This window comes from Ambystoma mexicanum, chromosome 8 (assembly GCF_040938575.1).
Source record: "Ambystoma mexicanum isolate Mex_15411 chromosome 8, UKY_AmexF1_1, whole genome shotgun sequence".
NCBI lineage: Eukaryota > Metazoa > Chordata > Amphibia > Caudata > Ambystomatidae > Ambystoma > Ambystoma mexicanum.
In genome coordinates, this window is record NC_090929.1 from 1,102,270,554 (window position 1) to 1,102,288,978 (window position 18,425).

The following is an 18,425-nucleotide window of genomic DNA, read 5'->3' on the forward strand; positions in this document are numbered from 1 at the left end:
CATTTTGATGTAGTCCTTAGTATTGAGCAGGACTATTTTTCCGCCTTTATCGGCCTCTTTGGTTACGATGTCACTATTCTTGCTGAGGGCTTGAATTGCATCTCTTTGTTCTTTTGTGAGATTGAATTGTTTCCTTGTGATACTTAGATTTTGAGTATAGACTTTTCTGAGATCTTTTTCTACTGCCAGTGTGAAGATGTCCACTATATTTTCCATCGTAGTGTGTGGTGTAAAAGAGGATTTGGTTTTAAGTTTGGATGTTGCTGTTTGTCCTGTATCTATATCAAGATCTGTTGTGAATGTTTCCATTGTATGTCTTTCTTCGATATCTCCTATGTTGAGCAGATTAACAGTGTGTTCTGTGTCTTGTATCGTCAATTCCGATATTGGCGGTTTTGGGATTCCAATTTTCTTGTCAATTACTAGGTTTGCATAAAATTTTTTGAGTTTCAAATGTCTACTGAATTTGTAGAGATCCACATATGTTGAGAAAAAGTCCAATTTATTGGTTGGACTAAAAGACAACCCTTTGTTCAGTGCTGAAGAAAGTTCTTGTGTAAGTTCCATGTCTGAGAGATTGAGGACTAAATTATTTTCTGATTTGAGTTTTTTGATCTTGTCCACATTCCTCTTGAGTTGTCTCTTGTTGTTTCTTTTACTCCCCCTCTTGCCCCTTTTGGTTGGCCACCATTTGTGTCTTCCTGCTGCATATGTTGATTTCTTAATTGTTGTGTACTTTGGTACAATGGATAGGATCTTGCTTGTCGGTGTTTCTGAAATTCCTCTAAAAAAGAGTATGGGGTAATGTCTCCTGTTCTGGTTTCATCTTCCTGTGATTCTAAAGATTTGTCAATGCCACTGTCTGGCTCTGATGATTCCGAAGTAGTTTCTTGTGGTTTTGTTGGATGTTGTGAAGCTGCTGATTTCCTAAATTGTGTTTTACTTGTTGTTCGTGTTCTAAATTTGTTTTGAAATGTGTATACTCGTTTAAATTTGTAGTCTAGTTCGTCACGTTGAAATGCCTGTTGTTTTTTTAATTTGATTTCTTTTTCATAATTGCTTAAATATTCATCCATGATTTGATAATTTTTGAAGGTGGCTTCGGGTAGATTTAGGTATTCAATAATCTGTTTGATTGCTTCTATCTCTTCAAGAAGTTTAGCATGTATTTTTGTAGTGTACATGATGATTCTATGGATCATCTCTTTTGATGTTGTTTTGAGAAGTTCTTCCCAATCTCTGAGGTCGTCAACATCTTCCTCTTCAAACGATGGGAAGATGCAAATCCAGAGTCCTCGTGGTATTCTTCCCACATTTATATATTTTTCCATGGTGGTTATTTCCCACCAGCGAGAGAGTTCTTTCTTCGATAGGGCTTCCAGTTTTTCAAATGCCTGTTTAAGTGATTTAATTTGGGATGCATCACTAGGTTTTTGTATTGGAGGTGTGCCAGAAAAAAGATATTCTGCTTCCTGTTCCCTTTGTTTAAAGCGTTGTTCCATTCTAATGTTTTAGATTTTGGTATATTGCCTGGTGCTCAGCTACTGCTGTTGTTAATATAATAGATTGTTGAGAGTGCGTTCAGCCTGAACAGCTGTTGCGAGCTACCTTGATGCTGTTTTGTGAGAGGTCACTGCACTGATATTGTGCTATTTGTTTGCTCCATGTGGAGCTTGGGACATTGCGGCTGCCCAATGTCATGAATGAATTCCTTGGAAAAATACCAGACTTCCACTTTTGCGCTCCAAATATAAATTTTATTTGATTTATTACACAGTTGATTCAATACATTGTTTCTCAGTTGTGAGGGTTATAAGGTTCACCCTCTGCACGTGTTTCACCTTGCTTGTGTTGGCAAGGATCTTCAGGAGGGATTTTTAACGTATAGTTATGCTGGTTGGAGCTAAAGAGAAAAAAGGAACAGAAAGAAAAAAGCAGCAAATCAATGCTTTATAGAGCAGATCATCATCAGGTTCGCCCTATTCAAGTTTATTTTTATACGGTACCTACTTACATATATTGGGATTTCCTTGTTAGTGCTAGCTTCTGATATTACATCAATTTCCTTCGTCTCATTTTTTAACACAAATTCGTTGTCTATATCCAAAGTTTTCTGAACAATCTACAAAAAATAGGTATGACTACACAACTGGCAAAGCCTCACCTCATGGTGCGGTGGCGAGGGAGTTACTGCAGGCATGTAAGCAGCATATAGGCAAAATAGGTATGAATATGAATACATAACTGGCAAAGCCTCCCCTCATTGTACAAGGGGCATGTAAGCAAGCATGTTAGATGAAATGGGTATGAGTACACAACTGGCAAGGCATGCAGACAAGCATAGGGTCAAAATAGAAGGTCCGGTTTAGCCTCATTACAATGGATACATGGTGAGTTGCGCTGGAGCTGTTCGAACCACAATAAGGCACTATTAAGGTGCATGATTCCATTGGATAGCCACAGGTATATAAAGAGAGCATGCAAGCATTGGTAGAGGCTCTGTTGGTGCCATGTTAGAAATAGAGAGTCTTACGGTGCAGGGCCCCATCACCCGCCGCTAGCCAAGCCACATCCAGAGTGCCTAGGGCCTACAGCAACTGTAAATGTGTTTTACATGCGCGACAGAGCGTTAGTTAGGAGTAATGTTTCGAAGTTGACTCTGCCACCGCAAAGGTTCCACATCAGAGCATGAAGGTGCAGAAAAATGGTATGTGCCAGAGGATCAACCGAGGCGACGGAGTCAGAACTCCTGTGGGCATCCATATTGAGCACACAGGAAAAGGGGATGGGAGTAAAGTGGGAAAATAGGAGGGGATAATCATGGGCTTCAACGGCTGGTGTGAGGAGCAGGGCGGCTGGATATATTTGGCAGAAGGGATGCCGGTGGCAACAGTGTTGCGATTATGGCGGGAATAGGGCTCTGAAGGCCAGGTCGGGGAGTAGAGGCATTGACGCAGCAGGGAGGAAGATTAGAGGGAAGGGGGGGCAAATCCCTGTGATGGGAGATGCCATTTTATAGACTCGGAGAGGAGTAACAAAGGTGCGAGATCAGGGATCCAAGATCAGGCTTACCTTAACAAGATGAAAAATGGTGGGATAGTGTGCCAGTGATCACAGGAGGAGGTAGTGGCTTCCAGGATTAACTGGCTGAGTCCGGCAAAGATGATGAGTAGCTGCCTTGACTTTGGCCTTAACTGTTATGTTATGGGGGCTGCGCTTTTCCTGCCCTTGCCATCTCTGTCATTTGTACTTTCGAAGACAAGTAGCAACCTTTCTTTTTAATAATTCATTTAGTAATTCAGAAGTCTTTATGGCAATTATACACGCACTACAAGTCATTTCAACATAACATTACATGTTGTGACCATCACGCATATAATGCTATATAACATGTAAAGGCATTGGGAAAAGAATTGAGCACCCTCTAGGTTTAGATGTTTCCCTGCCAGTAGTTTAAGCCTGGGTTGCAGCTGTTGAAGGTGGGGGACAATTGCTGGCTGTGTTTGTGGATCTTGTGCATATCTATAGAAGTTGGTACTGAGGGTCTTGCGTTGGCAGCCTTGACCTGCAGGAGGATGTGGCGACAAGGAATGAAGACAATGACCAAGTGGTGCAATACTGATTGCTATAGACTTTTATTGACTGTACTGCACTTTTTCCCCTCTCCCTTCCCCTTGCACTTTTCCCTTCCCCTCCACCCTTGCACTTGCGCAATCTGAATGACAGCTGGCCTAGTAGGATCGTTGTCTGTCCCCCCCCCTTTGTTTCCCCCTCCCTGCCTCGTCGCGCCTTGAAACGCTTGTGTATAGGCGCGTTACAAATGCCATATATCATATCATCATATCATATCATACATCATATCATTAAATGAAAACCAGACCTAGCTATCCCTAACTCTAAGGGGATGTCCCTTACTAAATTTAAGAAACTCTGGTGCTCGTCCGGAAGATTGTGCGATCCAAAACAAAAATGCACCGTCCCGGTCACAAATGCGCCTATTCTTTCCTTGTCAATAAAATGCCATAAAGTCTAGCGACTGTTCGTAATCTAGAAGAATGACTCCCTTCTTCTGGATGTAAAGCGTCCAAACGCCTCTCAGGTTATTCAAAACAAAAGTTACACAACGTTCCAGGTTCTCCGTAACCCAACAGTTTCCTAAGGTTTTCGTGTGGCTAGGAGAATGACTCTCTTCTCCTAGCTGGTTCGTCAATGTCTTTCACAATTCTTTAAAAAGATTTGTTGCTCCCTTATTGAGGTTTTCACAATCTTCTGGTTTTTGCACAATTATCGATCCGCCCCACTTGAACGATGAAGCTGTTCCCTGGAGTCGCTTCCGACTCTCCAGCACCACACTCCTGTGGAACTAGACTGGGAATTGTATTACAAATTGGTTCAGGTTTTCCCTCTTTCTTTATAGTTTACAGTCCCAACGGGTTTTCTATTTTCCTGTATTTTTAAACTCGAAATGACAATCTTGACGGTTTTCTTCTTATCTCTGAGTACGGCAAGGTTAATTAAGGTCATGAGCTGAAAAGACGGGACTGTTGGCAGGATCTGGTGTTGACTGATAAGCAATGAGTAACAGTGGTGTTGACATAAGAAAATTGGGGTTTGCTTGGTGGACCTGCCCTAGCCGATTCTGGAGTGTGTATAATGATTCTCTCCCTTAGCGCGGTTTCCCCAGCTATTCGATGTTCAGATAGAGAAGGAGAGCATAAACTATATCCAGTACTCCAACCCTTTTAGGTCCCTTTGCTGTTCTTTGAAAGATCGATAAGATAACCCCCCTTTATGATGTTTCAGGGAGTTGTTGTCTTGGATTCCCGGACAACGTATCTTGTCAATTGTTGAGGTAAGTGTTCTCAGTTCATACTATTCACTGTTCTCCCTTTTTGCCTTGAGTTTCATGGAATACCTAAGAGTTGCTTACAGCGTGTCCACTGCCTCCCAGACTTTCGTTAGCTCCCATTACCTGCATTGGGATCAGGATGCTTTCGAATGACAGTCAATCGCCTTCTCCCACTCTTGTCGGGGTTCGCTTCTTGCGCCCCGTACAGCTGGTTGCCAGAAGCCGACCAGGGACTCTATCTTCCTTCCCTGTAAAGATCGTTCAGCGACCACCTCTCTGCATACTGTTCAGGTCTGTGTAGGTAGCTGCGCGAACGGATAAGTTTAGTGGTTTTGGCGCAGTTGTTGGACCCCCCGGGCCACGTACTGCAGGTCACGCCACCATGACCCAATCTCTGTCCTTCTGTAGGGCCAACACTTGTGATGCTTTCTCTGCCTCTTACGAATGATGTCCTTCTGGTCAACCAGGGTTTTCTGCCACTCCTTCTCTTGTTCGGCTTTCATCTCATCCACTGGCCACCAGCTTTCAGTTGTATTGTGTTTGACGTTTTTCCTCCATGGGGGATGCCTTTTTTCGTTTCTGCTGTCTCTATGACCAACACCCAGTTGGCATGCAAGATGTCCTTGTGTGTTCCCTTACGCCACACCCTCCATGTCTCTTGCTCGAGCTTCTCAGGCCTGCCTTCAGGTGTTCTCTCGACTTCGATCTCTCTCTAATTCTTGATTTCTCTCTCCACCTCAACTGATCACTCCGGCTCTCTCTCTAGTACTCTCTCCGGTATCCTTCCCCGTACCCGTCCACCTTTGTTTGTTTCTGATGCCCTGATATAGTAGGGGCTGCCTTGATGTAATGTCCATTTCACTGACTAGAACTGTTCTGGTGTTTCTCCCGCTCGCTTGTAGCGTTCTTGGGAGCTTCTTCATCTGAGTACCTAAGCTATCATGGTAGTTCAGTCTACCAGTTTGGGGTTTAAAGGGGCTGTGCCTCCCAATTGCATCCTGATTCCCAGGAGAGGAGTCCCTCTCCATGAGATCCTCTTGCATATTACCACCCCTATAGGCACTACTGGTTAGCGACCTCACCTCCCTAGCTTAATGGAGCAGGGTTCTCCCCTGGGGAGAAGTGACAACATCTGAAGGATCACCACAAGGAGCAATGATGGTAGTGTGAGGACATGAGCTTGTCCACAGACGTGTGTAAAAACCAAGGAAACTATACGTTGTCCCGCCGCTTCTCCCCCGGACACCCCCCGCGTTTATTTAAGCAGGAATGGCTCAGGAGCTAGACTGGGGATGAACAGATAAGGTTTTTTATTTTTCCAGTGCTGTCCCAGAGTCCTGCATAATTAGTCAGCATTATAATCATCCTTTGAAATAAAGGTAACCTACTGTCAGGGGTACAAATTTCAATTTTCAAGCTCCCAGCCATTTGTAAAGTCACTCACCCTCTCAATTCTCCACATGCACACAGCATGCCATGTCTTACTCCCCAAGAGTCCATTATTACTCGCCAACGGCTAGTGCACATTTTGGGCCCTGTTTCTGCCACTTCACAAGCTAATAGCCACATATTTGTCTTTGGAGGAACATCAAGTTTCCAGACTAAGTTGCTCACCATTTCGGGTTAAATGGCTGTGTTCACATTGACCAAGATGAGAATCTCTCCCTTCACCACATAATGCTCATTTTTGGGCTGCACGTGAATGGTGTTATTTTGCCAAACTAATTGGTTGCGTAATAGTCTTTCCTGTGCAGTTATGAACAAATCAACTAGTTGCAAAAAATTACTCTAAAGTAGTTGTCCCTTGGTTTCCTGAAAAGTTGTTCCCTAAAATACAAAAAAACATTTTTAATTAAGCAACATTTGAGATCATGGATCAAGAATCTGGTAGACATATAAACAATGGTTAACTAATTTGCTACATGTACTGAACAACGCAAAAAGAAATGTGCATATATAGATTTCTTTAAAAATACTGCAAAACCTAATGGACGACGACTGAGACAGAGACTAGAGAAGACAAAATGAAGTGCCATTGTCAAGACCATTTTCTTTCTCTGATTTGATGTAAATAGTGACCAAACTTTAACATATTTGGGCTGTAAATGTGTTTGCAAAACTGACATTTGTGTTTTTCTTAATAAACATAACATTGTTTCATGGGGGCTTGAGTCTTGCGACACTGAGACCTGCTATTGTCCTCACCAAACCCCGAAAATGAAGTGTCTCCTATGCCCCTCCATGGAAGTGTACAGGTTAATTTACTCTTACGCCTTGCAGACCCTACAGAGAGTTGGACCTACCCTGCTGTATAAACTGTACATGCAGCCATCACTGGGCTAGTGAATGTCCTGATGGCTAAGTATACTTGCCAAGCCTTCTTGTGAGAGAAACTCTTGTCCTGTCAGGTGATGTTGCGTCCCTTGCCGGGGACTGCTTTGTGAGATGCAAGTCCAGGGATCCTCTGTGCCAGAGTAGGCTGGCCAAGGGATTTTGAAAAAGAGGCTAGACTTCCATCAGCCTGTTCAGTGAGGCTTCCTAATGCAGCCCTGTGGCCAGAGAGCAGATACCCCTACCTGCTTCCATCTAATGAATGCTGTTCAGAACAGAGTAGGTGGAGAGTAGAACAGTGTATCCACAGCTCCCTGCACAATTGTGCATGACTTATAAATATAAGGTTGGTGGTTCAGAGTTTGTAGAGCTGGCATCTGTAACCCTGGATTGTTGAGTCTGAGCTGGCCTGACAGTAATGAAATACAAGGAAAACGTGAGAGTGCAGTAACTGGAAACACAGCTTCACCACTCTGGGGAGGTGCAGTGCTTGGCCAATATATATATTATATATGTGTCGGTCGCCGCACTATATTTGAATATCGAGATACATATGAAACCCGAAAAATGAATTGCTAATAACGTTTGACTCGTATGATGGATATAGCTGAAAATTGGCAAACTGGGGACTGCCCCTTTCCTCCGAAATGATAGCTATACCTCCCATGGTGCTTTTCAAGAGAAAGGCTTTTCAGAAATGAAATCTGTCATTTTGAAAAATCTGATACAATAGATAACTGCAGTTATTACGGGAATAACCGCGGCTAGCTGAAAATGAAAAGTGGAAAATATTGCCATTCGGAGGGTGGAAAAAAGGTGAAATGGCATCCGACTACAAGTGGGCACTGGGAAAGAGGACAGCATGTGAAATTGGGGAGTTGGCATGGGGTTGGGGGAGAGCCAGGGGACCAAGTTCAGAGCTTGAACGTTTCCACATAACCACAGCTATTCAGCAGGACAACCACATTTATAAAAGAAAAAGTGATCGGGAATGAAAGTGCGTCACACAAAACGACGAGTGTTGGGTGGGGGGAAATGGGAGAGGGCTAGCGAGGGAAAGATGACCCAAGGGGAGTCGGGGGTGGCATGTCAATAGGAGAGGGGCACTTGGTGAGTGCAGGGAAGTGTTTTTGTGTGTGCTTTTTATGGATAACCGTGGTTATTTTCGGTTGCCTATAGATAGCTGCGGTTATTTGTAGTACCTTGCCACCATATGCGCGTTTATGGGAAAACGTTTTTTCAAAAGAGAGTTAAAAACATTTTTTGAATCATGCAAAGAAATTGAAATGTACAGCTACAGTGAGGTGGGGGCCATACCTAGTGGCCCAGTAGTGTTTTACAATATACAGTGGGCACTGACGAAGGCTGGGCTGATAAAAGAAATGCATAGTGGCCACGGCCGAATGCCCTGGCTAGTGGGCTTGAAAGACATGTATAGTGGCCATGTCCACCTAGTGGGTCAAAAAGAAACATATTAGGGGAACACGCACAGTGGACATGGCTAGTGGCCTGTAAAAATAGCAATGGCATAACAAAACCCTTGAAATTCACTGAAAACACTTTAGTTAAGGTGCAGTTAAGTTGAGCATATTTAATGCAACTTTACCCTTGAAATTCAGAGGATGTGGAAAATCATGACCAGATTAACTCTGCGCGTTCCCGTTGCAAAGCCCATGAGCACATACGTATTATAAGAGAAGGGATTCACAATGACATACCAAATGGCATTATGGGGGACATCAAAGGGAGCGCACATACCCACGCGTGTGCGCACACAAACACGCACGCGCGCACACTGTTCTGCACATACCAGCAGATAGGTTTAAGCTTAAGGCCACCACCCCTGCACACTCTCCTATTCCATGCATGCAGATGAACATTACAGAAACACAGCAAAAGAAAATATGCAAATTGTGTATGTAGAGATTTGTATGTAAGACTAGCTGCCTTTGCACTCAGTTGCAAAGTTGAGTGAGTGTATATTGGGCATTTTACTGATGTGCTAAAATGAGTAGATGCATAGTACCTTTTGTTGCTTCCTTTGTAAATAAAGTGGCTGAAGGTAAGGCGTTTCTGCTATACATTTGGGTTACACACAGCAGGTGAACACTGTTCTCAACTCTTCTGCTGCAGCATCTCTTTGCTTTGTCTCGCCTTGCAGAGCCACCTGGACCTCAGTGATTCCCGCCTACGCCAGGAGGAGGAGCACAGCAATGACCTGGAGAATGCGCTGATCCGATTGGAGGAGGAGCAGCAGAGGTATGCAGGGAGGACCGCACCCGTGCTCTATTGGACTGAATTACAACTTGGGGCAGTTGGCCACCACGACTCCTCCCACCAAAAACTGTTGAACCTCCCAGGATCTCTATGTATGACACACCTCCGCTACAACCAGACTCCCAGAACCACTGTGTTAGCAGTGATATACTTTCGAGGACTAATAGGAAGCTAGGAGGGTGCCTATGTTAAAGTCACATACAGAATTATACATAAACCTAACAGCCTTTTAGTGTTTTTTTTTTTGTCAGAGTGAAATAATGATTTGTAAATTATGAATGAGCTGAGGAGTGGGGGCACCTGTTGGGTCCAAATCAAACTGGAGACATTTTTTTTTTAACTTGAATTTCTTTTTAATTCATTTCAATAACATTTTATTTTGGGATGCTTGCATCCCTTCAAAGTGCGATGTGAAAGAGAAAACAACATAATATCATAAAAGCATATACAAGATAAAATAAGTAAAAACATGTAATACATTTCAGCAGACATTCAAAGCTTGTAAAGCAACCATTATAAAGGCAAAGCCAGGTACCTCCAATTATATCTCCCTCAGTCAGATCCCAGTAACTTCCTCGTTCCACTATTAATATTGTTTATTTCTGATGTTTGTTTATCTTCTTAGAATCACATGCTGTGCATAGTCAGACATCCAGTGGTCACTGCGGAGTATTGCATTTTGTTTTTCGTAGTCGAAAAGGGGACGTCGACAAGGCGTGTCTGTAACACTATCCCTATAGTGACGTGCAGTGTACCCTCAATCCCTCACACGCCGAGGTCCCTCAGATTGTTTTTTTCCGCCCAGATATTGGTCGTCTTTACGCGGAGCTCCTTGAGAGAAATTGCAAAAACATTTACTCGACCCTTTGGTCGTTATTTAAGATTATACATTACATTAGATCCCTCCTTCGACGTCGTAGCTGCGAAGCTGTTTCAACGCCGAACAAGAACTTCAACGGCGGTGACTTAGACGGAGGAGATCCTTCGGTGCTGCCGAACACGTGGCCTGGCCTCGCCGGCCTAAAACAGTAGGGAGAGTGGGGTCGTGGGACATTTCTTGTTCTTTCTGAGAATGCCTTTCTCTTTACCCTCCCTTTCCTTCGGGGTCGTTATCATGTTTAACTGTATCCCTAGCTATGGAGAGGACTCCCTTTAGATTTTGCCCACGCTGTAAGGGCAAGTTCACTTGGAAAGACAAGCACAAACGGTGTAACCGTTGCTTACCCCTCGACCACAAAGAGGACGGCTGTGCGGCCTGTGAGCTTCTTAAGCCAAATACTTTAAAGGATTGCAGGGTCAAGAGGTGGGCAGCCTATGCTATGTCTAGGTCTGATTCCTCACACGCCGCCGCCGCCGAGTGTGACAAGGATAGTGATAACCCGACCTCCGCTTCGGAGGTTGTAGACCTCTCTAGGGAGCGTTCCCACTCCTCGTCGTCTGTCCACCGGCCCGACAAGCTCGGCTCACGCCCTGCTTATGGGGATGAACACCCCGGCGACACTGACGAACACAGAAAACACAAACATAAGCACACAACCCACGGCACGTCTTCGTCGAAGACGAAGAAAGCCCTAGTGCCAACGGAGACGCCGGGCCTACCGGCGACCTCCACCGACCGTAAGGGTCGCAAGCCCTCCGCGCCACCGCAGACGCGTCTAGCGACTGGGCTACCCGTAGACAAGGGCGCTACCACCAAGACGGCAGGCAACGCGCCTCATCAGAGTGCGGTCGTCGCCGAAAGAGACTCGGCACTGCCTAAAGCGACGCCAGACCTACCCTCGGAGGAATTAATCGTCGAGAGCTTGGCGCGTATAGTTTCCAAGGATGGCCAGAGACGGACGGCAAGTGAAACGCCGAAAACCACTCACAAGGCCAGGGAAGCGCCGAGGATGCCGGAAGGAAGGCAGGGGCCGCTCCCGCCATCGAAAGAAGGCCCTAGCCTGCGAGAAGGGTTCTCAGAAGGCGAAGGGACCTTATCCTCGACGTTATGGGACAGACCTAGACGGATACAGGCAGAGGGACCTCCTTTTTCGACTCCAGACCATTCTGGTTTACCATACTGGACTGTTGAGAGATTCCAGTCATGTATGACAAGCTGGACAGATTCATGTCCACTCCTGAAAATAAAACACCTAAGAGACCAAGGGAGGCGCTTCAGGAGGACCCCAGGGCTAAATATCCTAGATTATTTAACCCCCTTCAAGAGGACATGAATACTTATGACCTCACTGAAGAAGACTCTCACTTCCAGGGAGATGAGGAGTTCTTAAATAGTGAAGACCAACAAAACCTCGGAATAGAAGAAGGTTTTGATGAAAACACTGACATGGGTGGTGGGGGGGCTTCGAGGAAGACCCAGATGAAGGTGGCTCACAGCACTGGCAGTCACCAACAGAGTCTACAGACCCTGACATCTTAAACCTTCCATCTCGTCAGACCACACCGGTCAGGAATCCATCACCAATAGATGATTAACCCACCTTCAACGCGCTACTTCGGAAGGCAGCAGCGTATTTTGAGATTGAAACTCGTGAAATTACCCCTGATACTGATTTTGTAGGAAGAATCTTTAAAGAAAAACTTCCCACTAGTCAAACCATTCCCCTCCTCGCCTCAGTTAAGAGACGAATTACTCCATCGCTGTCCACACCTGCACTGGTAAGAGGGGTAAATCCCAAAATTGAAAAATTGTTTACTCCCTCTCATTCAGACCCATTATACATTAGGGGTCACTCAATTCCGGACTCCTTGGTGGTAACTACCACAAGGAAAAGAGCAGGAGTTCCGCTGTCAACCAGCGAAGCACCCCCAGACAAAGAAGAAAAGAAGCTCTATGCCCTGGGTAAAAGAATTACAGCCTTGGCAGGTTTTTCAACCAGAATTGCCAATAATAATACACTACTGGCAAGTTATGCTGATGCCCAATGGGGAAAATTACGGCAAGACCTCGCGGAAGTCCCTGAGCCCTTAAGAACTCACTTATTGGCCACAGTAACAGAAGGAACTCTGGTTAACCAGAGCATCATTAAAAACACTCTTGATGCTGCAGAAACGGCTGGCCGTTCTTTAGTGCAGGGAATTCTTCTGAAGCGTCATGTCTGGCTCCGCAATTCTGGTTTTAAGCCAGAAACCCAGGCGTCACTCATTAATAAACCAATAGAGGATTTTAACCTCTTTGGGAAGGCAGTGGATGACGCACTGGAGACTGCGAAGGATTTCGACACCCTCAAGACCTTAGACCAAATCTCAAGGCCTCCCAATAAGCGAGGATTCGGCAACAAACGCTTTTTTCGAGGCCAACGCCAACAACAGCAACAACAGCAGAACACTGCAGGCAACTGGTCCTCCACTCAGGGAACCAGTGGCCAGTACACGCAAAGAGGACAGCGCCGTGGCAAGGGCAAAGGTCGGGGCCCCACTCCCAGAGGTTCCCCGGATACTAACACCAAATGACCCGAAGATTCGGGTCCCCTCCCATGCATCACCGGTCGGGGGCCAGTTAACATCTTTCCTATCAGCATGGGAGGGAATAAAATCAGACCGATGGGTATTGTCAACTATAGCCCAAGGGTACTGTATAGAATTCAGTTGGTCCCCCACATACAGACCCCCAAGGAGACGATGCCTGTCACTGGAACACCTCGCCATTCTTCTTCAAGAAGTGGAACTACTGCTACTAAAAGGAGCAATAGAGGTCGTGCCTCTATCACAGGTAACGGAAGGTATTTATTCAGTGTACTTCCTTGTACCGAAAAAGGACTTAACCATGCGCCCTGTACTAGATCTGCTCCCAGCGAACAAATTTGAGAACCTCAAAAATGTTGCATGGTGACCCTACAGGAAGTAATCCCCCTACTTTCGCAGGGAGATTACATGACAACACTGGACATGAAAGATGCATACTTTCATATTTTAATGTTGCCAGCGCACAGAAAATACTGCAGGTTCATGATAGAGGGCAAACACTACCAGTTCAGAGTGCTACCCTTCGGCATAGCGTTAGCGCCGAGGGTATTCACGAAAGCAGTGGCAGCGGCCCACCTGTGCAGGTTGTCCATCCCAGTATACCCTTACCTCGACGATTGGCTCATAACGGGGGATTCTTACGAAACATGCTTCTCAAATACCCAAAAGACTGTAGACCGTTTGTTCCAACTGGGCTTCTCCATCAACGAGAAGAAGTCCAGCCTAGACCCCAGCCAGATCAAACAATTCCTAGGGGCTCTAATTAAAACAAAGGACGGCCTTGTCTTCCCCTACAACGAGAGGGAACAAAATATGCTGTTTCAGATCCCTCAATATGTGGCCGGTCGAGAGGTGACGGTGCGCAAAGCAATGCGTTTGCTAGGAATGATGGCGTCATGTATATATTTGGTACCTCACTCGCAACTGCGCATGCGCCCAATGCAAGAGTGGCTCAACAGCCAGTGGTGTCAGGCCAGCGGACAATGGGACGATCTAGTGGTGGTCTCGCAGGCCTTGGTTCTCTCGCTATGGTGGTGGTCGAAGGAAAACCTTGTAATAGGGAAACCATTTGCCACCCCCACAGTGGAGGCCACTCTAACCACAGACGCATCCCTCACAGGATGGGGGGCTCACCTATCCCATCAGACTGCACACGGAGTTTGGACTCCGAGTGTAGCGTCCAAACACATAAACTTGCTGGAACTGCTAGCGGTCTTCAAAGCACTTAAGGCTTTCCAGGCACACCTGCAATGGAACACAGTGATGGTCCTCACAGACAGCACCACAGCCATGTACTACCTGAACAAGCAAGGGGGCACTCACTCTCCAGGACTGTCCAAGCTGTCCTAGAACATCTCGAAGTGGGCTCTCAAACACAACATGTTCCTGTTGTCACAGCATGTACCAGGGGAACTCAATCTGCTGGCAGACAAACTCAGCAGAGACTTCCCTCTGCCCGCAGAGTACAAATGGTGGTTACAAGAAGACATCGTCTTTGATGTTTTCACACAATGGGGATTCCCAGAAATAGATTTGTTCGCAACTCTGGAGAACTCCCAATGCCAAGATTACGCCTCCAGGTACCCCCAGAACCAATCCAAGGGGAACGGTCTATCGATACCATGGTCAGGGAAATTTGTTTATGCTTTTCCCCCCCGACTCCCCTTCTCAACAAGATAGTGCACAAGATGCACCAGGAACCAGTTACCATGATACTAGTGGCCCCTATGTGGGCTCGGCAGCCATGGTTCGCTCACTTGATGGAAATGTCTCTATCTCCTCCAGTGAAACTTCCCTGCCCGTACAACATGCTGTCACAGGACAAGGGCAGAACACTTACAACTCCATCAAAGATGCATGGACATCCTTAAGGAGGCTAGAAAACCTAACACTCGTTACTGCTATTCCAGCAAATGGAAACGATGTGTCATCTGGTGTAGAGATAAGAGCATCAACCCAGTTGACTGCTCTCCCACACAGATTGTTCTTTACCTGACTCACTTATTAGACTCAGGTTTGGTCTTTAATTCCATTAAAGTTCATCAAGCTGCACTTTCCTCATACACCACTTCTCAACACGGTGTCATGGTGGAAAGACCCAGTTATTAAGGCCTTCATGGAGGGAGTAAAGAGAATACACCCTCCTATAGCTAACCCAGCTCCCAGATGGGACCTAAATGTGGTACTTACCAGGCTTATGGGCTCACCCTTTGAACCCATGCACAAAGCATCCCTTAAGAACCTCACTCTTAAAACTGCTTTCTTAATAGCTATCACCTCCATTAGGAGAGTGAGTGAACTACAAGCGCTCTCTATACTAGACCCCTTTGTAACAGTTCACAAGGATAAGGTGGTTCTACGCAGACATCCTAGGTTTGCACCAAAATTAATTTCTAAATTCCATGTCAACCAATCAATAGAACTACCAACGTTCTTTCAGAACCCTTCAAATTTGGGAGAAAAGAGCCTGCATACACTAGATGTGCGCAGGGCTGTCATGTTTTATATGGAAAGAACTAGACCTCTGAGAAAGACTAATCAGTTCTTTGTCTCGGTGGCAGCAGGAAGAGAAGGAGATGCAGTTTCAAAATCCACTATATCTAGATGGATTGTCCAATGCATCACTCTCTGTTACACTCTTGCTAATAGAGAACTACCCTTCAAGCCAAGAGCACATTCCACTTGACGCACTGGGGCTTCCATAGCATTCATTGCAAATGTCCCTCTGGAGTCCATTTGCAAAGCGGCAACCTGGAGATCTGTACACACCTTTGCAAAACACTACTGTCTAGATGCCCACTCTAGATCTGATTCTCAGGTGGGGCAAGCAGTGTTAAGCCATCTTTTTTCTACTGTTCCTTCTCACAACCCACCTCCAACTCCGGGTACTGCTCACTAGTCTATGCACAGCATGTGATTCTAAGCAGATTAACAAACATCAGAAGACAATGCATTACTTACCGTAAAAGCATTTCTGATGGTTGTATCTGCTTAGATTCACAAGCGCCCACCCTTCCTCCCCGCTCGGATGGAAGGAACATAGACATCCTTATCTTTCTCTCTTTTCTGTACTCACTCACGTCTAATAGGCTCCCTCAGGGCAGTAAAAATACAAACAGAGGGACCTCGACGCGTGCGGGATTGTGGGTACACTGCACGTCACTATAGGGATAGTGTTACAGAAACGCCTTGTCGACGTCCCCTTTTCGACTACGAAAAACAAAATGCAATACTCTGCAGTGACCACTGGATGTCGGACTATGCACAGCATGTGAATCTAAGCAGATGCAACCAGCAGAAATGCTTTTACGGTAAGTAATGCATTGTCTTTCTGTTGACTGCTTGTGATGTTATAGACCAACCGACATCAAACATTTTAAACAGCTCAGGGCAATTTTGAAATGAGTGGCTTAGCCCTTCTTTTTTATTTGCCTGTCTTGCGGGGGGGGGGGAGGAGATGGGCGGGAGGGGATACTGCTTTTGAGCAGAACATTAAAATCTGACCCATATCTGGACCTGAAATCAAATGTTTTTAGGCTTTGCAATTTACTGCTTTCTGCCTTAACACCCCCAGCCTCCCCAGGGCCCCTCCTGTGTTTCCCCAGCAGTTAGTCCACATCCCTAGAACCCTCTGTGTTGCCCTTTAACATGGGCAGGACCTCGTCCGTGCCTAGTCACATGACAGACGTGTTCAGTCCTCGAGAACCAAGGGGCAACTGGAGGAGGTACAGGTCTGGGCTTGTCTGATCTAAGGGGGCTGGAGGCGAGGCAGGCGGGTGGGCTGCATTGGAGGGCTACAGGTAAGGTGGACTGTTGGTCAGGAGGCGAAGTGAAGGGAGGCCTGAAAAACCGGGGGGCAGAAAGTGAGATGAATGGACTGCAGGGAACTGTAGGGGAAGGCTGCCAGAAATGCAGGATGTGCTGCATTAGAGATTAATTGAAGCATATGCTGTATAGAGGAGAACAGGGGTGTTGCTAGGTCTGGAAAAGATCTGGGGCTACACTAATGTCAGGTCTCGGGACTAGCTAGCCTTTTGGTTTTAGACCCTGAGATTCTATCTGGGGCTACAACCAAAAGACCCAGGGCTATAGCCCCGTAAATCCCCCCTAGCAACGCCTCTGGAGGAGAACAGAATGTAGGGCTTGAAAAAAAAAGATTGCTGGAGAGATAAATGAGATGGATGGAGGGTTCACCACTTTTATGCTCTCTACAGGAGTACCAGCCTTGCCCAGGTGAATGCCATGCTGAGGGAACAATTGGACCAAGCGAATAGCGCAAACCAGGCTTTGAGCGAGGATATCCGTAAACTGACAGTGGATTGGACGAAGGCGCGTGATGAGCTGGAGCAGCGCGAGTCTGATTGGAGGAAGGAAGAAGAGGTGAGAGTCCCTCACAGAAAAGGTCTGATGTCTGTCAATGGTCTTCAAACTGTGGGTCTGGTGCCCCTAAGGGGGCCTGAAGGATGTCTTAAAAAGGGTCAGGAGGGACAGAAACAATATTCTTACTCTGGGGAGCTCGGGGAGCTTGGTATGAAAGTTTGAATACCACTGGTCTAGAAGAATAAGTCACTGTATTTTCATATGTAACAGGATTAGTTTGCTTTACTGTCTAGCACTAGGGCAATGCCAAATATAAGGTGGCGTCATTATCCTCAGTCGTTTTCCATGTACTAGTAGCATTTTAAAATAACTTCACACGCAAATCTTAAAGCTGTGTTGATAAATAATAAAATAAACAGTTTATTACCCAAGATGATGATAATGCATATTTTTTATAGTGTTTTAACAAATTCCTCACATTTCCAAATAATGTAATAATAGTAAATACTACTACCCAATTTAATGATATGCACTTTATCAACATCGGACAAATGAGGAGCTTAGCCAGCCCTGCCGAGATTTCAACTTTCCCAGTGCAGGCGGGCACCATTTCCGGGGTGAGCACTTATTGCATGAGCTATCGACCCAGACAAGACGCTTGTATCCGAAGTCATGCAGCATGGCTCAATTTGAAAGCAATTGTGTAAGATGCACCTTAAGAAGGGACTAGCTCCAGTAACAGAGGTTTAGAGTGGTTGTTCCAGTTGCTGCTTAGTTCTTCTCTGATTTAATTGTTAATTATTGGGATGTAATGATCTGAGAACGTGATCTGCTGCCAATTTCACAAAAGGAAGATCTGATGAAATCCAGTTCAAATATCCAGGACATTGATGAGTATTATTCTGGATGTTGTAAGTGTTTAATCACAAAGTTGAGTTCAACTTTACTTGGATTGGAGAAACGCACCTTTTGGGGTGGGAAGGCTTTTTCCCCCACAGGTGCTTCAGTGTCCCTGGGAAGAAAGGTTTTAGCTATGAAGGCTCTCCAGAAATATACCTTTAGATTTCCTTAAACGTTTACCATGATCCCTTTTCTGGGTAACATTTTCATTGGATATAAAATGGCACCTAAAAGGTGGTGGGGATCCAAGCTAACATGTATATTCCTTTCCATACAGCCACAA

The 18,425-nt window shown here is 45.5% G+C and overlaps 1 protein-coding gene across 6 annotated transcripts in view; it reads left to right on the forward strand.

The window, feature by feature from the left end:
- The window catches only part of CROCC (ciliary rootlet coiled-coil, rootletin), a 644,212-nt gene that overhangs the window by 191,898 nt on the left and 433,889 nt on the right, over positions 1 to 18,425 (forward strand). For all 6 annotated transcript variants that reach the window (XM_069611116.1, XM_069611117.1, XM_069611118.1 and 3 more), the window contains 2 exons: positions 9,342 to 9,439; positions 17,137 to 17,302. In XM_069611116.1, the coding sequence (XP_069467217.1) occupies positions 9,342 to 9,439; positions 17,137 to 17,302 (264 nt within the window). The remainder of the gene's footprint in view (positions 1 to 9,341; positions 9,440 to 17,136; positions 17,303 to 18,425) is intronic.